The sequence below is a fragment of the Manacus vitellinus genome, unplaced genomic scaffold (genome assembly GCF_001715985.3).
Source record: "Manacus vitellinus isolate BGI_N305 unplaced genomic scaffold, ASM171598v3 scaffold_9_pilon, whole genome shotgun sequence".
NCBI classification, from domain to species: domain Eukaryota; kingdom Metazoa; phylum Chordata; class Aves; order Passeriformes; family Pipridae; genus Manacus; species Manacus vitellinus.
The window spans coordinates 11,258,699-11,281,675 of NW_021940917.1; the positions used below are offsets into that span (position 1 = coordinate 11,258,699).

The 22,977-nt window shown below is 39.2% G+C and overlaps 1 protein-coding gene across 6 annotated transcripts in view; it reads right to left on the reverse strand.

Annotated features, from left to right (window-relative positions):
• The window catches only part of MOB3B (MOB kinase activator 3B), a 71,216-nt gene that overhangs the window by 31,033 nt on the left and 17,206 nt on the right, over window positions 1–22,977 (reverse strand). For all 6 annotated transcript variants that reach the window (XR_001922373.1, XR_001922372.1, XR_001922371.1 and 3 more), the window contains one exon: window positions 20,972–21,580. Coding sequence is in view for 2 of the 6 variants with exons in the window: in XM_018086180.1 (XP_017941669.1) it covers window positions 20,972–21,389 (418 nt within the window). In the remaining 4 variants the exon portion in view is untranslated. The remainder of the gene's footprint in view (window positions 1–20,971; window positions 21,581–22,977) is intronic.

Below are 22,977 nucleotides of genomic sequence, written 5' to 3' on the forward strand. Positions count from 1 at the left end.
TTTGCTGGACTTTATTCCTCACATAGATAAGCAGACAGCTGCAAAATATTAGAGATAAACTAGACTACCATGTACCTACATCCTCATGATACTGCCCTCCCTTCTGCTGTCAGATCAAAGAGAGCAGAAGAAAGGAAAACACTCCTGAGATTATATGGCTTTTTAAGCAAAATGATGTACTTTTCTCTTTTTAAGTGGGATTACTTCTAACAGTGTTACTCTTGAGAGAATAAATCAGCAGGTAAGTCCACTGTCAGTTGTTCAACAAAAGTATTCATGTGCTGTTCTGGAGAGAACTCTACATGGAGCAGGTCACAAATCAGAAAACTGTTGGAAGCTTTGAGGTATTTAAACATACATAAAAGTTCTCTCTGCTGCTGTATTTCAAGAAATGGGTGATGGCAGTAAAATGTTCCATTTAATTGCTAATTTCACCAGAAGACAAGTCTTATCATGCAAATACTGTGAAACAGCTAAATATGCAAAGTATCAGAATTGACTGAAATGAGAGGACAGAGACCTAAATTCCTGCCCTGCATAAGCCAGATCCCTTGGATTTTATGCAAATTTACAATGGCTGTTACTTGAATGCAATCTTACCTCCTCCTCATAACTGATTACTTCTGCTTCTGCAGATGAACAGAAGAGAAGCACTGCAATGCCAGAGAGAACACTCTTGCCTGTTCCAAGCAAGGCTAGTCTTACCCCAGACAATAATTAGGCTGATAAAGCCATTAGAATAGATCTACAACTCTTCAAGGCAATACGAACATTGCCATAAAAAGCTGCAGAGTCATGATTATGTGTCAGTGTAACTCAACCACCTGGGAAGACCCATCTTCACCATAGTAACAAAATGAGGTCTGTTGGATTGCTGTATTTGAGTAACTTTGTATGGCATACATACCTACACATATATATATATATATATATATATATATATGTATATATATATACATATATATATTCTAAATTACCTTGGAGATCCATTGGGATAATTTAGAGAACAGAAACTATAGTACAGGAGACCAAAATGCAGCCTCTTCTGGGACAGAAGGTGTAGCAGCCATTTGGCAGTGTAACAGCTTAGGATGGGAAAAAAAGAGTTTATTAACCCAATAAAAGAACGTAAGGAAAAAGTAAGTTCATACAACACTGGAGCCTGGCCAAGTTATCAACAGAAAAATGTTTCTCCTCACCTGGTAGAGGTTTGTTAATAGCTTTGTTCCTACAATACTTGCCAGGGACTGCCAATTTCTGGGTAACGATATGGTTTTGGCTTTCCACACTAGGTGCTAAGTCCATGCTGATTTACAACAGCACAGCCTAGAATAAAGTCCAGTGTCCTCAGAGAAAATTCTGCAGGCTGATGAGCAAGAACCAGTTGAGGCTTTCAAATCTGCTTTTATATGTTTAACTATTTTTGCTTTTACGATATTGCTTTTACGATATTGTTAAAGGGTGGTAAAACTGAATGAACCTATCAGTGAAGAAAAAAGAGCCAGGCAGCCCCCTCCCAGGACACTCAAGCACTCCTAAACATCAGAATGCTAAGCCAGATTCACCCTTCAGAAGAAGTAACTGCAGCTTGAGCTATTCTGTCTGCAGGTACTGCCAGTCCATGCTCTCGTTCAACTGAGGATCTTCCCAGGCACTTGAAGTTTTGCTTCCCTTGTTTTCTCAGAATTGCCTCACTGGAAGAGGCAAGAGTTTCTCCCTTCCATGCAAACACTAATGGAATGATCAGCACATGCCCAGTATGCACTGGTTGCATCAGGTTCAGTTCCAAAGGCTTTGGTGACTCTTTTCATTTCAGACCAAGGCCAGAGAAAGTAGTGTTGTCTGCCTTTTACATATCACTTTTTTTTTTTTTGGCAGTATTTCCAGAGCTAAGAACACTTAAATCTCTTTCTACTGTTTTGAAGGGAAGTATACTTATCAACAGAAGACTGATGAATCTGGGCAGTACTCTTTATGTCATCTTGAAGCCACTGTGCTGAAAGGAAGAGAAGCCTTGCAGTGGCAGAAGGCAAAAGAAGACATAGCATGACTGTAGCCCAGTGGGTCAAGTCCTTCTTCTTGAACTGCTCCTGTATTTTGCAGTAAACATTCATCTGAAGTAAATATTCATCTCATAGAAGAAAAGCCATTTCAAATCACTCTGGAATAGGAGTACACAGGACTTTACATTCACAGATGACAGCACTTTCCAAGAAATTTCAGGTTATGTCAGCAAGCATGTGCACACACTTACAAATCCACGCATGGAAAACACTCCCACACACTCATACAGTGAAGGCTGCATAAAAGCTATCATTAACTGACAGGTTTTGGATCCAGCATATTTCCAAAAGAGGAATTAAAGTCATATAAAGAGGATTTGAATATTTTGAATGCATATGCCCCTATAAGACTATCTTTACTGTTAAAGTATAGGCCAATGATGCTTGGATTTACAAGGCACACAAAACCTACTATTGCCCATGCAAAAGGAGCCACTAGCATTTAAACAGATTATTCCAACATGAATAGATAAGATCCTCTCTCCAGATGCCTAGGGCTCCATCTGGTACCTGGAAATCAAAGGAAGCTTTGCCACTAATTTCATTGAAAATTAGTCTGAAAAATCAATGAGAAAGAGTATCCTACTTCTTTTAAAGAGAGAAGGTAAGCATAATAATAATTTTTAATGTCATTATCAAAGAACAATTACAGAAACAATCTGAAAGGTTGAATAAACTTGACCTTAAACCAATGACTTTTGCAAGATTCATCTGCTAAGAAAAATTTTGAAAAAAAATAAGTCAGTAAACATCAAATGCCCTACTGGATCAAAAGCTTTCAAAGAAAACAAAAAAAGAGTTATTTTAAGACATAACTAGTCAAAAATAAGTTGATTTGGTCTATTATCAAACCCAGCTCAGAAAGGGAGGCACTCTGATTTGACCAGAGTAATAATATCTCTTCCTCAGATTTATTAAAGGGTTAATACAATCTGAGTCCTTCCCTAACTCAGCATCCATCATCCAATTTCCATTCACCACAACTATGACTATAAAAGATTTTTGACAGCCTCAAACACTACCTTTAGAAGAAACCCACTAGGCCCCACTAGTCATGGGCAAAACCATCTTATCAGCAGACCTTCTAACTACTATATAAAGAACATTTCTACATTGCAACACCTTCAGCTGCATGAACTCTGCTTTGGGTCTTGAAAACTGTCTGTAAACATCTACTGTTATTTCATTTCATGCCTACTGAATATCACAGAAGTGAAAGGAAAGTTAAGACAAAGATTATTTTAGCTTAATATCTTTTTCTAGAAGTTAGAAGCTAGTTCTCAGGAATTAACTACTACTTCATTCACAAGGAGAACAAGAAAAGTCACTAAGCCTTAATTTTCATAAATGGAAAGCTTCAAGAAATTCAAACAGAGAATTATATGATGTTTCTTCAGGGTGCCTGTTTTCCACACAAATCAGTAAAATATGTTTTTATGAGAAACAGTATACACCTCCCACTGCACTCCTCAGACACACAGTGGGTACCAGTTACACTTCTGCTTTTCCCTTCACCTGGTACCTGAAACTGAAACGCTGGTCAGATCCTCACATTGTTTTCATTACACACGGACAATATAACTGAAGGTGGAACTTATGGGGATTTTTTTTTGTTCATTTCAGCACAGTTATAGAAACCTGCAGTAAGACCACGTGCCCTTATACCAGGCAAGGCTGACTATTCCACTTCAGTAACAGAGCTAAACATACACTTTTAAGTTTAATGTTAATCATCTGAGTAGCAAACAGTCATTTCTCTTCATGTTTAATGTCTGTGCATTTTTACCTATAGGTTTAACTTTACGTGATCTCTGCCACTGCTCATATGGTGCATGACATCAATTACCTTTTAAGTTGATGGGTATGTATATGGAGACACCTAACTAACATAACCTGAAAGCTAAGACATCGAAGGACAGATAAAACTCGTGTGTAAAACCTGACAAAGAGCTGGCAGCTTTAGAGGTATCTGGACACTTAGAATTTCCTGTCTCTAAAATGGGATGAAGGCTGAAGGTGGTCTTGGTTCAGCAACTATCCTTAAGCATAGACCCTACAATGTGATAGAAATCAGCAGGCATACTGAAATTGCCATGAAGTTTAAGCTTAAACTAACTTAGTAGTTAGCTTAAGCTTCTTTTCTTTTTTTTTTTTTTTTTTTAAGTTTGCTTACTTTTAGGTAGGTAAAGCTTAAAATCTACTGAAAATTATGCTTTCTGATTTCTGGGTGATCCATGTAGAAAAATGCACATTGCTCAGAACTGGAATGGAAAACAATGAGGTTGCTCTATCACAATATTTGCAAAAAGGACAACTGTAGTTCTCCACAAAAATACAAGCTCTAGGAAGAAATGGAACAATTATTCTCCATTGATCATTTCCACATAAAGCTTTACTCAGACTCCCTTTTGGATGCTGCATAAAATGTCTGTGGACACTTTTTTCTTCCAAAATGACACAATTAGTATGCATGGAAGCCCAGGAAAATTATGTCCAGAATTCCAGAATTTCCTATGATTGTACTGCCTGGCCAAACACTTCAAAGAAGGAAGGTGTACCTTAAAAAATAAAAAAAAAAAAATCTTAAATAAGTTGGTTGCTTTGTTCCTGTAAAACTAGAGGAGATGCTGTACTATGGGACGTCTGCTAAACTCCTACATTTGTAAAGTGGTAAAGCTTCCTAAAGTAATTCACTGCACATGAGGTGAAAAGTGAAAGTTATATGGGATGTCCCAGTGTAACAAACATTTCTCATTGTAGTGTTACAAAATTTCTTACCTTTCTATTGCCACCCTTGAAAATCTAATATGATTATTAGTAATAAAGCTTATAAGGGGAGGGGAAGCCAGTTGCATTCAGTGCTCCATGGAGCACTGCATCAATAGTACAAAAGATCTACTACACTGTTAAATATAAAGGAGATTTTCGTCTTATCATCCACAAATGTGTTCGTCTTCAACAAAACTTCCAGCTCAGGCAGACAGACCATGCAGCACAGCAGATCAATAGGCTATTACTGCTTCAACCTGTCACCCCACTCCCTTCACACACTTTGCTATTATTATGATATACTGAGCTACCTCTAAAAGTTAAATCAGTGCTGGTTTACTGGAACGTGCTGAAAAGTGCAGCATTCTGGGCACTGGTCCACAAGCAGGCTACAAAGGAAGTACTGTCTGTCAGAAAGGTGCAACAGACAATACAGAACAGCAGTAGCTTGGGTTATGTTGCTTCCATTGTCTCTACTTATTTGTCCAAGCTGAATTAGATGTAGAGGTAAATATATCCAAAGGACTTAAAGGTAAATATGAAATTTAATTCATAAGCAACATGAAAACAACTGTTCTGGTTCAAGTCAGTATTCTGTGTATGATGCTTTCTCCTCATGCCCTCCTTGCCTTTGACCACTTTCAGCTCAAGTGATTTGCTGAGCCTCCTACAGATTGTCTATTCAGTAGTAGTATGGATTGCTTTTCAAACTGACTCACCAGCTACTCCTTGAATCTGTCTGTAGTTCTTCCAGTAATAGCTTCCTTTGGCAAGGTGCTCCACAGTCTGCCCAGGACTGTGTTATCTTGTATGCCTTACTCTCCCTGGTGAGTTCTTGGGTTAGAAGAGGCAGTAAACAGGCAAACCCTGCCCTGCTCATCAGACCACCTCTCTAAGACATCTCTAAGCCAACTCATCTAGTCCTAAATCAGAGGCATTTCTAAAACTTTGCTTATTGTTCTTGCCTTTGCTGAAACTTCTCCAGTTTCAACACTTTCTTTGTGATAAGAAGAGAAAGCATGGGAGAAACAGGGATTTACACAATTGTATAATTATGCTTTTTGGTTTGCTCCAAATTTGTTATCTAGTTATTCTTCACATTTGTTGGAACTAACGGTCTTTCTGAATCTGCATGGTAAGAATCACCTCAGAGATGACTGTTTTACACAGAAATCAGGACTACTTTCTTACTTTTCTACACTGAATTATATCTGCTTTTTTTTATTCCTCAGTATATAAGTAATCTCATAGTATTACTTTCTGCAATCCCTGTCCTGCTACCTTGAATAACTTCATAATATCAGCAAATGTTGCTCATCCTTTTTCCCTGCTTACCTGTGACTATGTTAAGCAACTGAAGTCCAAGCATGTCAAGCTGCAGAACTTCACTGTTGACCTTCTTCAGTTCCACAGTGGAACTATTTATTCTACCCCTTGCCTCTTTTCTAGTCAGTAATTTATGTATTTATGACCTGCAGTCTCAACATTGTACAACAGCATTTACTATATGTATCATAATTGTGGCATGATCAAGAGACCACTTTTTCCCAAGGGAATTCATAAAAAATAGACAAAGAACAAGGATTAGACATGGAAAAACCTTCATATAGTGTCCTCCAATTGTGTTGGTTCTTAAAAAAAAAGAAACCCATAGAAAAACATCTATATATTAGGAGGTAAAGTGAGATAATGTATGTGACAAGGCAGTAAGTGAGTTAGCCAAAGAAAATCAAGTCATCCTGAAACAAATTTTCCAGAAAAAGGATAACTAATGTACAGAAGAAAATGACTCTATGATGATAGGTCTGGTGAAAATAGATACAGGTTTTTGAAACCTTTTTTGTTGGCTATCACCATACCCATGCTATCATGACCAGTTATCCAGTTCTCATAATGCAGTTACACAGCTAGGAAAGGTTCACATGACATAAAAAGAGGGTGTGAGGAGAGGGAGATGAATGCAGACACAAAAGGTAATGGAGGAGATGGATATCACTAATAAAAATAATATTTGGGTGAATTGATTCAAGAGATAAAACAGATCACCAGAGGGCAGATCGACAGGATATTATTGAACATCTAACTCCTAAAGTAAGGCAACAGCAGAAAAGCTAATTGTTCCATTCCCTGCCGTAGCACCTCACTAGCAGGAAGCTAAGATTTTTCTGGGATAACCAAATTCAGTGGCCACTAAAGCTGGATTACAATCTACTTCAGCATTCTCCGGGTTCTTGCTCTTTATTGTGTTAGCTCAACCATTAATAATACCTCAGCCTACTTGACTTTCCTTGGCAGTTATTCGTAGTCAGCCACCCATGGCACTTTAGCCATTTTCTGCTATTTCAACTTAGTGCTAAGGTGTATTGCATCACTGAGAACTAACCTGCTGCCCTCAGTTGCAAGGCTCTCCTCCCACTTCCTAGATCACAGAAAACTCTTACAACTTTCCTACTTTACTTTATTCCTTCAGGCAGTAAAGGAAGGAAGCTAATGCTGTGTATGGCCTTAGGCTGAGATTGTCCACTGCCCTGAATCATGTGCTACCTCCTATAAATTCCCAGCATCCAGAGTGTAGTTACTTAAAGGAATATCTTGTTCCTGTCATTCACATACTGACATTATCAAATCATTAATAATTTCTGAAAATTTAAAAGCTGCTCTAAGCTTTTCCTTTTCCTTTGAGACCATACAAGTTAAAAGTAAACATCAAGAAAGTTTTGCACTTCTGCTAAAAATAAAAAAAAAGGAAAAACTCAATTGAAAATGCAGATAGTGTTAAAAAACAACTGAAATATAAATTGAAAGCTTTGTGGCTGTCTCTCTTGGAACAATCATGTTAGAAAAAAGGCACCATGAGGAGTTCAAATGTGGTACACAGTCGATAAGTTTAATAAGTATCTTTAAGTACCATTAGATAATTTTACAGTTTGTCCCTGGCCAGAAAGGGGAAGTGGGCCATTAAAGATGCAGTATTAAGAAAGAATTATCTGCCAAAGTGAGCAGAGGCTGGTTGGCTGAATTAGTGGCTGAAGTCTGCAACTGAGAGACTTCACACATTTCTCTGTCTGTCCCAGTCAACAGGAATTAACAACAGAAAGTTTAAAAGAGAAACCAGTGTCCATTTTGCTCTGCAAAGGGTATTGGAAGTTCACATAGAAAGACAAACGACTTGCCTTTTCGGCATCATATTCTGACAAATAGGTTATCAGTCAAAATTTCAGTCACTGGATAACAGAATTGGTGGTGGAAGATGACAACTTTGAATTTCCATCTGGGTGATTAAATCTAGACCAGATGAATATAGACATTATAGAGGAGAATGCCAGGGACATGTAGCAGCCAAGAAGAGACAAAGTACAAAAAAGAGAAAGAGATAATTTGTTTTATTCAAGGAGAAATATTATGAGGAATTTTCATTATAATCACTGAAGGAAAAAAAATTAAAAATAATCTGTAACTAGTAAGCCTGATCCTCAATATCTGATACTTTTTGTAGTCAGCCACACTAGTGTGAAAGCAATTTTCAGTTTCAAATAATTCAAAGGTTATCTGTGATTTGATTCATAATCTATGTTTCCATCCTATCTTTTTCTCTTTGCCTACAAGACACTGGTCTATTATCCAAGATATATTTTATGAACAAGTGTGTGTAAGTACCTACACTCTGGGAATTTTTACAAAAACAGATTTTGCTTGCCACACCTCCTGTTATCCCTCCCCAGAGAGTCACCTGCCTGTGTCTCCCAACAGCTGTCAGTTGCACTATCTCAAGGGATTTCGAAAGAAGGGGGCTGTCATCCCCCAGTTACAGCACAGAACCTTTCAGCAGGGTCAGTTTCAGACTAGTTTGCCACAAAATTCCACTTAAAATGTAGTTATAAGCACATCAGAAATTGTAACATTTGTTCTAAGCAACCACATTATAAACATTGGTGGAATGATTAGAGGGCTGCAATGGAGAGACGCGGGTTTTTAAGGATGAAGGGGCAGGAATGACGAGGTGGGGAAGTGACCTGCTGTGTAAAAGTAATAGAAATGCAAACAGAAATGCCCTGGGACAGTCAAGAGCTTCTGTGTTAAGACTAGTGGCAGACCAACACGGGCACTGTTGTAGTGGGTACCTGCTATCACCTGCCTGCTCAGGAGAAAGCAGATTAACACATTCAGCAAACAAGTGGAAGTTTAACATCACAGCCTCTGGTCCTCCAGGGGAACTTTAACCCCCCTTAAGATCTACTGGAAGGGCTGTCCAGTAGGGCTTATGTAATTGGGATACTTCTCAAGCGCATTGCAGCCTCCTGGAACACGTAGTGGAGGAGCCAAGAAGGGAAGGTGTTCAGCCAGGTCTGATACTTAAAGAAGACAGAAGAAGACGATTGGGAAATGTGAAAGTTGGAGGCTGCCTCGGCTGCAGTGACCATAAAATGGTGGAAGTCAGGGTCCTAAGAGGAAACAGGAGGGCAAAAATCAAGACCACAGCCTTGGACTGCACCAAAGTACATTTCCACTTCTTCAGAGACGTGCTTGGAAGAATCCCAGGACAAAATCCTGTGGAGAAGAAGGTTCCAGTAGGGCTAGCTGATAAGCAAGGATCACATCCTGTAGTTCAAGAAAGGTCTGTCCTGACAAGAAATCAAGCAGAAAAATCTTACAGAAGAAAATCTTACATCCGCAAGATGGATGAGCAAGTTGCTGCTAACAGGAGTTGAATCTGGGAAAGTACGTGAACAGCAACAAAAAAGGACTTTACAAATATATAAACAGTAAAAAGAAAACAAAGGAAAATATGTGTCTGCTGCTGAATGGAGCACAGGAACTGGTGATAAATGGTACAGAAAACTCAGTGCCTTCCTAGAGCTCAGTCTTTACTAATAAGTTTGGCCTTCACAAACCCAAGGCCTCTGAGAACAGAGTGAAAGTATGGAAAAAAGAGTAATTACCCTCTGTGGAGGAGAGCTAGCTTGGGAAAAAGTTAAGCATACTTGAAATGCATAGGTCCATGGGGCCTGAAGAGATGCACCCAAAAGTGCTGAGGGAACTGTCAGTCATGGCAAAGCCACTCTTGATTACCTAGGAGAAAGCACAGATCACTTCTATCTTCAAGAAGGATAAGTAGGAAGTGTGGGCAACTCCAGGGCACTGAACCTCAGTCTCTAGGAAGGTGTTGGAAGAAAGTTTTTCTGGAACAAATTTTTAAATTCATGAAGGACAAGAAGGTTTTGGGAGTAGTCAGCATGGATTTACAAGGGGAAAACACATTTGTCCAACCTAGTAGCTTTTACAATGAGGTCACTATTTGGGCACATAAAGGAGGGAGCAGCTGATTTTCTTTACCTTGCTTCTAGTGAAGCCACTGTATTTCCACCCTCACAGAAAGCTGACAAAGTACAGGTTAGAAAAGTGGACAATGACAGGGATCGAAAATGGGCTGAGCTGCTGGGCCCAAAGGGTTACTACCAGTGGCATGAAGTCCAACTGGAAGCAAGTCAGGAGCTGTGTACCTCAAGGCTCAATACTGGGGCCAACACAGTTTAACCTTTCCATTGATGACCTAGATGATGGATCAGAATACATCCTCAGGAAGTTTGCAAATGGCACAAAGCTGGGAGGAGAGGCTGATACACCAGATGGGTGTGCTGCTGTTCAGAGGAACCCAAGGAGGCTGGAAAAATAGGCAGAGAGAAATCCCAGACAGAACTCTCAACAAGGGTAAATGCAAAGTCCTGCTTCTGGGGAAGAACGATCAAGGCACCAGCACCTTCTGGCAGTTGCATAGCTGGAGAGAAGCTTTGTTGAGGAGGACCTTTGGGTTCTGGCAGATCAAGCTGACCATAGTTGATCAATATGCCCTCAGGGTGAAAAAGGCCAACATTGTCCTGGGTTGCATTAGGAAGAACACTAGCAGCTGGTCAAAGGAGGTGATCCTTCTCTCTACTCAGCCCTGGTGAGGCTGCACTTGGGAGTTCTAGGTCCAGTTCTGGGCTCCTCAGTAGAAGAAATACATGAATTTAATTGAACTGTGTCCAGTGAAGGACCACAAAGATTATCTGTAGGATAAAGCAATAGCTTTCAAAGTCAAAAAAATAGTCAAATAGTAAAAAAAAAGCCTTCAAAAAGGCTCTATTTTTTTTTTTTTTGCATGATCTCTGCAGCTGCTTGACATAAAATTCTTTGTCAAAGCAGATATCCAGTTTTGTTGTCCCATGCTACATGCCCCATAAAGTGGGTTTGGAGCACTACAGCGGTACTGGTGTATGTCTAAAGATCCCACCTATTGGAGAAATTTTCCCAGACCTTTAGGACAGTTTTGGCTAAGGATTGAATACAATGAATTGATGAAAAGAACTGGGCTTTTATTTTTTTTCTGTTTCTCTGTTTTGGCCTACACACTCTGAAATACTTCCAGTGACAGAAATCAATAATTTAATGCTCCCACTTATTCCATATAAAATCAGCCAGATTTTAGATTCAGAAATCTCACTGGAAGTCTATCACAGTTAGAGCCTGACTCTGTTTTCTTATATTTATGAAACCCAACGTTATGATACCGATACAACAAACATAGCTTTTGTAAATCAGCCCTATAAAATCTCCCATAACGAAAAGCCTGCTCAAAAAAAAACCCAAATAGCATTGTCACCAGCATTCATGTTGAGAATGAAAAGATTTTTAAATTTTATTTAAAGAGGAACTCTTAAGACACATTTTAAATGGAATGAAAAGAAGTTTTGTGTGCATTAACAGCTGAGGCCTTATAGTAGGAGACATGCTAGGATAAGCTGGGGCCGACGACAGGAGAGATTAACAAGGAAATCCTTCATTTTAGCTGAAGGCTACATTTCATGCGATGATTTTTGCATCTTGAATATATATATCATTGCTTGCTTTACTGTAAAACTTCTCAGCTCATGTGCAAGCAGCTGAATGTTTAGAAAGACGTCCTCAGTGTCCTGCAGGAGGCATGAACCATGCCAAACTAAAACCTTATCACAACCCTGGTGGCAAATGTCCACATGAGTGAATAACCCCTTTTTCTTTGAGTCAAGAAGTTCTTGTTTTTTTTCTCCTTTTCTACTGTTGTTTTTTCAGAAGACAGTTAAATTACTGTATCTTCTTTTTCTTTTTTTTTAATTTTTTGACATCTTTTGCCATGCCTTGGGACATTTACAAATGTTTGTGATCTCTGCAGCAAAAATATATACTGTTAGTTAACTGCTACTCAACCAGCTCAAGTTACAACACAACCTGAATACTAAAATAAGCACTGGTTTTTAATCAAAAATTTTGACTCCAGATGTGAAAAGAAAGGTAGTCATGGAATGCAACTAATTTTAAAGCATATAAATTCTAAACAGATGTATTGTTTTAATGCCCAAAAGTTCACTGGCACTTTTCCCAAAGATTTGATGTCACTCAGCACATGCTTTGGAAATGTATCTGCTTCTGAGTGCTACAAGCTTCATGATTTAGGGATTTGTCTATTAGAGGACTGAGTTCTTTTTGTTAAGGCTGACTGCAGCCGATACTTTAAAAACCACAATCACCATTATTTCACCATGCTAATGTTGACAGTATACATTTATTGGTAAACTATCATGTTTCTCAGTTCAGCTGAACACCAGCTTCTTACAAGAAAAGGTGCTTCTTTCCATATTCAGATGAGTGATTTGTCTTTCAAAGATAATCTGTTCATTGTCGTCCCTTTTCCCTTCCAACTATTAACTGTCTTTGTTTATTCCCTTCTTGATTATCTGACTCCAGATGTCTCGGCAACCTTCCTTTTGTTTCTAATGAGTCAAAGTGCCACTGGTTCACATTATGAGAATGAAATACAAGTTTCCACTGCATATTTTCAAGCATATGAAAGGGCACAGCCTCCCTGGAGCTCCTCAGACATGTGACTCAATGTGAGACGGAAAGAAAAAAAAATCATGTGTCAGCATTGTCTGTAAAGCCTGTTTCACTCCTATTCCACTGTGTTACTGAGATGCTCTGAGTGTTTATCAGGTCTTTTCTAATCTCTGACTTTCCTGCAAGGGGGTTTTTCTGCTCAGTCATACAAAATAGTCACTGAACAGGTATCATATTCCAAGGATTCTAAGCATGACTCAGAAGATTTTCCAAGTGAATCAAAACTTCTAAAGAGGGACACGTGAAACACCACAAAGATCCATTTGCACATAGAGGAACCAATTACCAGTTGGTAAATCAACTGCTGGAGAGCACTTTGTGTTAGTCTTCAGGGAAAACTGAACAACTTAGACCTTGGTTTTTGTGGCTTTTCTCTACTCAAAAACAATTCTCAGAGTTCAAATGAGTAATTGCAAGATGTGGGGTCTCATACAAACAGTGCCAAACACAGAAAATTGTTTGATATTTCCACTGCCTTTATGCTGCGCATGTAGGTTTTGTGGCACTGTAATAAGAATTTTTACAGTAAGGGTTGTTCATCTCCGTCACACAGAGCCTGTGAATGACCGTCAGGCTGCAGAGCCCTTCTCTGGGGATCCTTTCGTTAATGTGAGTTCTAGCATAACAACAGTCATCTGGCATCTCTCAGGGCAGTGCTTAGGCACACAGAAGGTACATTAACTGTCAATGGAAAAGTGAAGTTTGTTGCTTCAAGACAGCTTATGCAGTCCTGTCCATAAGATTTGTGCTCCAGACCCTTCACCAGCCCTTCTCTGGACACGCTCCAGCACCTCAATGTGCTTCTTGTAGTGAGGGGCCCAGAACTGAACACAGCAGTTCAAGGTGGGGCCTTGCCAAGTACAGGGGGAAGATCACTGCCCGGGCCCTGCTGCCCACACCATTATGATAAAAAGCGTCACACATGGCTTTTATCCACACAATGGGTTTTTAACCATGTATTTTTTACATACATATTTGACTTTCCTCCAAAAAATACCTATAAAAGACAGGAGAAGCTTACTTAAAAGCAACTAATGAGTTTTTCCTCTCCTAAGGTTTCTGATTTTGCTCTATTTACATACTCTATGTGAATCTGGAAGGCCAAAATTCTTTTTGAAAGATGGTCAAACTTAAAGGCAGTGTTGGTGCTTCTGGCTGAAGCAAAGACCTTGTCCTTGACTTAAACTTTCCAGAAGTTCCCTTAGAAACATGCTAAGTGGCAATCTAGCCACTCCACAGTGAAGTCAAATTGAGACTGTACTTAAACAGGACAAAATTATTTTAACTTCATACCTCTATGACTATAGTTCATTCTGATGATTGTTACTATTTGTCTGGGGAGCTGAAGATCCCCCTGAAATACATCTCTCCCTTGGTTAGATTCTGAATAAAACAGGCCCCCAAAGTACCAGTGTTGTCCTCAAAAGACTGACCTTAAGAATGAAAATACTTTGCGGGAGTAGGGACTACCATGAATTTTCTACTATATTTCTGAGGTTAAATAACAACTTTAATTTGGCAAAATAAACAAAAAAGTAGTCATCAATAAAACTTATACTTGTGAGTCTTATTTTGCTTGGGTTCCAAACAATGAACCAGCAAGGTCATTATGATATGTAAATTCTACTCCCACACATATTCGGCTTTGCAGCCTATGACACAAAGTCTGTTTTATAAGGTTTCAAATAAGAAGCTATTCTCCTTTTTCATAAGGGAAAGGAATGCACACAATTGAAGAATGCGAAGTACTCAGTTCACACAAACCCATTTTCCAAGGCAAATCACGTGCAAGGCATCACATTTCTCACACTCTTGAGTTGGGCACAAGCTCAGCCCCAGCATGCCATAGAATTAAGACACTGGAGACATCAGGCCTGCTGTGAAGGTATCTAAAGAGAAGAGGTCACCAGCTCAGTTAGGATAGAAGCTGTGGTTGCAGACTTGCTGATCCTCTAAGAGACTAATTTAAGTACTGTCCCACAGCATATGCAATCATAATGTGCTGGAGAGCTAAATTCCTCAAGAACAAGGGACATAGCAGCTACTGGACAGACCACTTCAGTTCCCACGTGGGACACCACTTCTTGCAGGTGCTCTGTACTTCTTTCTTCCTCCCAAAACAGTATGAGAGTGAGCAGCGATCCTGAAACCTTTCAGTTTTTGCAAACCCAGCTAACACATCCCTCTCCCCACGAGCTTTCCCTCAACCATTCCTGCTACCACTGAAGTTCTTCATTTTTTTTTTCTTTCCAGTTTCTGGAGCATGGAGAATGGAAGAAGAAAAATACTGAGACCTGCTTTTCTACGAATTAGAGAAATTAGCCCTTAATGATTACCTTAATACAGAAAATATGGCATATGAGGCATCAGACTTCTAATATACATCCTCCAGGTGAGCCAGCAGTCCTTCATACCAGGAGTGCCAAATTCTTCTCATGCAAAAGCAAAGAATGTGCAAAAGAATTTGCACTTACTTTCTACTGCAAATACTTTCTATTATTATCAGAACTAGACGGAAGAATTAATGAAGGGTTAACTCACATGTTTTAGCTGGAAGTGGAGATATACATACCTCAAACGGCGCATCCAACAACAGGTAAAGAGGATACACTAAGCAAGGTACCTGGAAAAGATAGCTTTGGGAGCAATGACCTGTCTGCCAACAATGACTGGGCTTGAGGATTGCCTAGACTACTCCTAAACTTAAGTCCCTATTCTTGTATAAGTAGAATACCTAAACTACTCAGGGTACTTTAGATATCAGACAAAAATAGGGAATCAAATTGCTCCAAAGTATAATCAGTCTGCAAGAAAGTAATGCAATGCTATGAAGACCAGATAGGCAGCTTCTAGTAAACTGCATCACTCACCATCCAGATGGGGTCAAGGCAATTTTCATCAATCTTCTGTGATGATACTCTCGAAGGATGCTAAGTTTGTGGGCTGGTTCATCCGCCAGCTTAGTTTACTTAGAAGCATCAGTTAGATCCTGAACCACAGGAACTGGAAAAATGGGAGAGGAGGAAGGTCTGACATATAATCTAGGAGTAAAGTATCTATCTGATATTTTCCAGGTACTTAGTGGTTAATTCAAAGCTCTTGGCAAGCACATCCATGCTGAAGGAGTGATCAAGAAAGGGCAGCAACAGGGAAAAGAAGATAAGAGTTACAAAACAAAATTGTTCTATAGCCCAAATCCAGCAATAGTGTGGTAGGTGTAAGGATTAAGCTGAAAGGATTGTTTGGATTTTACATCAGTCTTCAGGTGGTAGCCTACAGCTATATGTGTCCACCACTGAATGACTGAATGACCACTCTTCCTGCCAGCAATCTTCCTGCTCCCTGTGGCCCCTGGTGAAGCTTTGCCTTAAAAAAAGAAAGAAACAAACCATCTAAAGAGATTATACATTTTTTTTATTGAAGGGCAAGTGTGCATGAAGCAACTGCAGTTCCTGGATAGTGCAACTGCAGTGGCTGGGAAAAAATGAAGAAAAAGTATATGCAGCAAGTGCCAGCAAATGCCACTTCGTGCACACCACAAACACCTGCTCATACTTTGGAACAGCAGTGAGACAGGGATAACTGCATGAAAAAGCAAATGAAGCCACTCTCCTCACATTTCTACAGGCTGTATTGTGAAGAGGCCTTTGCTCAGAAAAAGTAGTTGAGCAGAGCCTATTCACCAGTCAGCTGCTCTCCTGTCCCTGCAGAAAAGTGACCTAATTGGTAATTTTTATTACTGGATAGAGATTCAGAAAAATTCTAGCTCAATACTAGTAAGAAACCATTGAAAAATCTGAATCATACCTGCAAGGGCCCTCCAGAGTCTTGCTCTGGTTTTGCAGATGCATTGTTGCAACATATTGGGCTCCTCTTTTGGAAGCAGCATCACACACATGCTCTGTGCAAAAAGCTCTGAAGTTGACAGTTATCAAAATTTACTAGTCAAACACGGACCAGCCAGTGTATTTCTAAAGATACAGTAACTTTTCAGCTGCAATCCTAGCTTTAAACATTTTAAAAGTATGTTTTCATTTTGATAAGCCATAATTAGGCTATTTTACTACAGTAACTTAATAACCCTTTAGATCCTCCTCTACAAAAAGTCTCATAACTTAAAAATGATTTTGTACTTCCTTTAATGTCAAATTTCAGCTTCTTACACTGCTTAACCAGTTATTAATCAATTTAGATCTTGTTCCTCAGGTAGCCTGGCAGTGTTGAAATTAGATTTAGGAGTCACAGGATAATTAGGGCTGGCACAGATTTTGGGAGGTTTGCAGCCCAGCATGCTACTTTATATAGCCATTGGATCAGATTGCTTAGGGCTTTATTCTGCCTGGTCTTGAAAACCCTGAAGGATGGAGATGACACTGAGATCCTGGATCCGAATCTCACTGAATTATTGATATGGGTCAGAATCAACTCACTCTGTGTGTGTGTGTGTGTGTGTAAGGACTGGGCCTAGACCTGCAGGTACATGTGTACAGTTCTCCAACCTGTGCTATGCTGGAGGTCAGATGAGAATAAATGCCATAATCCCCTGTGGGCTTAAATATCTGTGTATTTTTCCCAGTGACTCTTACAACAGAAAAAACTCCATTTCATTCACTAGAAAATCCAAACAAGACAGAATTGGTTAAGAAAGCTGCTTGCTTTCTTAACTCCTTTTTTGACACTGTCCAAAGTCATATGATGAAAGCTGACGATTACAGTTCAAAAGAACCTGCATGTGTCTTAAGGATCTACTGTTTTCAACTCCAAAATATTTCTTCAGACTGTTTACCAAAAAAGCATAGAGCTGAAAAAAGTAGAGAGTGGGAAGAAAAGGTACTTGGAGGCTATAAAATATTTAGATTGTCTATATGAGCCTGCGAAATATAAGCCTTGAATAGTGTTAAATTGTGAGATTGCTAAGTGCCTGGAAAAGCAATTACTATCTACTGAAGAAAAAGAGTTTACCCTAAAGCCAAATTAACCTCAAGCACACTACAAAAATGCATGTTTGGGACTAATATGGATACCTCCACCACAGCGGCCTGAGCAGGCACACAGACTCTCTACTCTGTTCTGTTCCTGCATTCCCACACACTGAGGGCTGAGACAGGTCTGCATGTGGTTACATGCAGAACTTGTTTCCAGAGCTTTCAGTCTCTTACGTGCCTTAATCCACTTAAAGTGGATAACAGAAACTGAGAATAATGGAAATGTCTGCAATCCTCTACAGACTGTGAGGCCATTTTACAAGGACAGTCTTTAAAGTTTTGCTATACAAAGAAGTAATCCTGGTACTCAGCACCTGTTTTTGTCACCTGCACACAATTCTTGACAATTCTTCTATTCCCATATGAGGGTCCCTTGTTTTCTGCCAGGCAGCTCAGTATTAGTAGGAGAGTGGCTGAGAGAAGAGGCTCTTTACTAGGAAATGAATAGACCAGAATGACTGGAGGAAGAGAGGAAATAGCACCAGACAACAGGACGTAGAGCAACTGGGAAGAGGCCAGAGGCCGTAGTGTCAGTGTAGGCACTGAGAGGGTTAATACAACATCTATAACATTTATAACTCAACTGCACTTATGGTCTTTTTTTTAAACCACAGTGGAACAATACCATCACAAAATAGAAGATCCCCTGCCACCTGGCCATCCCTATTCTGAAATTATTTTTGTTGAAACTAGCTCTTTGGTGAAAACTGTGCTTAATCGCAGTTCTTGAAAACTCTTTTTAGATAGTTTGCATGAGATATGTCAAATGAAAGAGGAAAAGTTTATTAGGATTAAGCTGAGAAAGGTGTATTCAGTGTTTCTGTGATCAACTCTTATTAATCCAGTCTGGGTCTCTTCACCAAACTCATTTGCCAATGGAGAAGTCAGCCCAAATACCATCCACTAGACATACATTTTTCAGAACAATTATCTGCAGACTAGAAAGATTCAAATTAATCTCTTTAAGTTACAGCCACTCAATGCTTTAAAACTGTTGCACTATTAGTAAGGACATAGATAAGCATGTTTTGTTTTCTGAGTATATCATCTTCCAAGATCTACTTCAGCTGCTTAAGGAATGAACGATCATTATTTTCATTATTTTCAATCTGCAAATAGAGGTTTGCATTAGTACTCTGCCTCTGAACTCTTTGGTGTATCTAACCAGAGGCTGCTGCAGAATATGTAGGAACAAACAGTATCAAACACAATAACAAAGGTTCTCTCTCTGATCAATTGTGAAATACAAAGCATGTAACAATACACATGCCTAGTGACGGCATTGCATTCAACAGCTTTATAAGCAGTACTCAGATAGGATGGTAGGTAGTATCATCTCCATTTTACAAATAGGTGATTGATCTGCAAATAAATCAGAAAGATTCTCTTGAAGGAAAAGGTTACTTACCCCAGGAGCAGATCCAAGCTTCCCACTGATTGTTTTGAGTGCCTAACTAGGGATTTGCCGACAGAAGAGGAACCCAGAGGAACAAATTCAACACAGCATGTATGTTTCTGAATTGTAAGATCTAAGGCCTGCCAAGCAATTTTACCAATAGTTTCATATGAAAAACAGTGAATCAAAAAGATAAAGAAAAGTGTGCAGGGGGTCAGTACAGTATCTGCAAAAAAGGCTCAAGAGGAGGGGAGAGAGGAATACAGGTACAAGTGCCGCTCTATGGAATAATGTCCCAAAGGTATCTAGAAAACCTCTTTATAGGACTGTCCAGTCATCTTGGTCTGCAATATGAACATAGCACAGTCCAACACTCCATGAAGGCTCAAGCAGAGTTATCCCCTTCATTTGGGTCAGTTCAAAGTGAGACTAAGACGTTTATGGACATCAAGGTTTCCTGTTTTGACTTGTATCAGAGTTAAGTTCCATTCTAGAGACCACAGGTCTTTACCCTTCTTCAGTTTCTTCAGGTTTGATTTAATCAACAACAGCAGAAGCTGCCGGGAGGAAAAAACCTGTAGATTGAGAGTATTTACTGATTCTTAGGCTTACAATAGGTGAGCCATCAGGATAAAAGTTCCTCCAAAAGTATCTTACTACAAATAAAGTGGGGAAGCATGTACAGCTGAAAGCTTGTGTGTTACAGATTATTTGTTTGTTCAGTAACCCATCAGCATGCCTGTGTGCTACCTGCTCCCCATATTTGCTGACATACCACACTTCCTGCATATGCAAACCACAAGAAAACAGAGCAATACTGGAATACTCTAAGGTGGAAGCTTGGTATAAAAGCCTGCAGAAATGCCAGTGGAAGCAAAATCACATATTTCTCTGCATCTTCAACCCACATTCAATTTAAAAAATCATTCATCCTGATGAAACATAAACCAACAAATGCTTGAGAAATCAAAAGCACTTTTCACTACACTAAATACATGATACTGCTTCTTCTGAAATTCTCCTTCTTGCTGTGTTGACAAAGTCCAAATTAAAAAATACAGTTACTCCATTCTTCTACCTATCAGTATAGAACTGGTAGGAACTGGGAAACAAACCACAAGTTTGTCCAGACAAATAGCTGTCAAGGTTGAGAATAATGTATTTCAAAGGTCAGGAATGTGACAGACACATCATCTACCAACTAGCCACAGGTTCTATCTGTATATAAACTGCAAAATATTGGGCTGAACTAACCCAAACATATTATTTTCTTGTTTGGAACCAGTCTGGGCCAAGTAGTAATATACAACATCTCACAACAAGTTCACATCTTACAGCAAGCTCCCAGCTTTTCCACTTCAAAGCAATAAATTAGGACCCACTAATTAAAACTGCTAAAAATCATGTAAGTACATCGACATCTCTAAGGTACCTGTCTTTTTTTTTTTGTAATTTTTTTTTCCATACAGCCACAGTTTTAGTTTTGCTTTCCATCCACTGTAAATACTGTATCCATTCCGGATCTGTCTAAGTGGACAGGCAAAGTGTAAAGCCATGCAAATTTGATTAGCTTACAAGAAGGTATTAATGCAATGCTGACGACCCTCACTGATTAACTCCAGAGGCTCACCAGAGACAAATATTTAAGATTAACAAACTCCACCCTATCCAGCAGCCACAGTTAACATTTCATATATTTCCCATTATTTCTGAACCCTCCTCCTCCCCACCTGCTGTTTAATGACTTGAATGACTTGACTTCCCTAAAAATGAAGGTGGGAAGAGAACATGCTTAGCACACAGAATGAAAGGCAGTTCATGCTTTAGGACATCTTCCTCGCACTTACTTACTCTTGTAGGAAATATGTTCTCATTGTTGATTTGCATCTCGATCCAGTCCATGAGAAGATTCATATATTGGGGTGCTGGCAAAGCTGTGGGCTTCTTGTACTTCAAGTCATCCTGCCACCGGTACTCGTACTTAGGGCCTCCAGACATCACTGGGCAGGTCTTCTCCGTGCAGAACTCACAGATAGTTCCATAAATGAGGTTGATCCTATTGAAGAAGTCAACCACATGAACAGCCACCCAGTCATTTTGGTCTTCTCCACTGGGCAACTGCACAGCTGCTTTCAAGTCCAGGCCTGAGTTGAGAGACGCCTGTGCTCGTTTGTGAAGTTCAAACCTCTGGGTTCCAGGCTCAAACTTGCGTTTTGGACGGAAAGTCTTATCTTTATTAAAGACTTGCTTGAGTGCTATGGACATGTCTGCTAATCTTCTGCTCTGCAGCAGCTGGCAGAAATGCACGTCTGAGATTTAATGCAGGTATCTGAAAAGAGTTGCTCCCTATCACAGGTTCTCCAGGCCCTGCTCTTTTTCCCAGAGAAGCTCGTATCAACTTTGGAGCAATCTATCAGCTCTTCCTCTTGAAAGCCTCCTCAAAAGGCTTCATGTCCCTAAGGATATAGAAACAATACACATCAATGGTAAGCTCGAATCTGATCTTGACAGTTTGTTACTGTTTTACCATAATTTTCTAGTAATTATAATCTGAAAATATGTAACAAGCTAGCCTTAAAAACTGGCCAACCACTAACTTGATGATGAATTCAAAGCAAAAAAAAGGTGCCTCATTTTTCAAAGTATTATGGAATTAACTTCTCTGTTCATTTTAAATATCTACCCAAATAAAGGCTCTCAAGTTATAAAGTTGGGATTTCAACAAACCTCGTATAATCTGATTTTAAAACCAACCTTTTAATTTTGCTGCATTTTTACAGAGATCATATAGCATATAAAATGTGTGTGTAAGTTTAGTAAACAAAATACTATGTGACAATTTAGAAGGTTTATCTAACTGCTGCTGAAGTGACCAGTGGTGCCTCAAACATTTGCCACAGCTGTACTGCTCTTCTCTGTAGGGAAACGAAATCCCCAGGCAAAACTTCTTATTTGTTCTCCATTTTAAATTACTGAGCAATTTGCTTTTGCAAATGTCATGGAACCTAGTTAGAGTGAAAACTACAGTATTGCACAGAAATAACTCCTGTTTCCCACAGAACTGCATGGAGATTGTTACTTTTCTTGACCCACCTTCAGAAATTCAGTAGTGGACTCAGTTTTCTATTGAATTGTATAGAATTATTAGAAAGTAATTGTAAAGCTGCCGCTTTTTTTGTATAGCTCTATTCATCTTCTCTACAGGGGAATACTTGGCATTGTTGTTCTTACAAAAAGAAGAACTTAGACTTTGTGTTGTTCCATCTAACCTACTCTGGCAACAAAGAATGGTTTTAATAGTGAGACAGGCTGCATTAGAGCTTTGTTTACTCCTATACTTGAAAAAGAGTATATCATCACTAAATGTAGGCAATTAGTAGGTGATAGGGTAGATAGGTGCTGTCTAACAAAAGTTAGACTTTTGTTTTAGTACTGAAGATTTTATGAATAAAGACAGAGAACAAACATTTTATTATGTGCATTATTTAAATTTGCACAGAAATACCAAAATCGTATCCTATCAGCAGCTGATCAATTCTTATGAGATTTTGTTTGTGCCATTGTTTCATTTAAGAGAAATCATATCCATGAAAATTTTACTAGGCTGTGTGTGCCTAGCACTAAATTCTTCTGAAAACAGTTGCCCAAAGTTTTGCCAAGGGGCGAAACAGAAGAGAAAAAGATGCTTCTTTTTTCTTAATCACCACGAGAAAGCAACACCTTCCTGAGCAAGAAGAAATTTGGTGTGCTACACCCTGTGCCCTCGCAATAGGATGTAAATGCCATAAAAAAATCCTCTCCCAAATAGTTGAAAGATTAGCTTTCAGCCAATTTGTCAGCAAGCAGCAGTTAC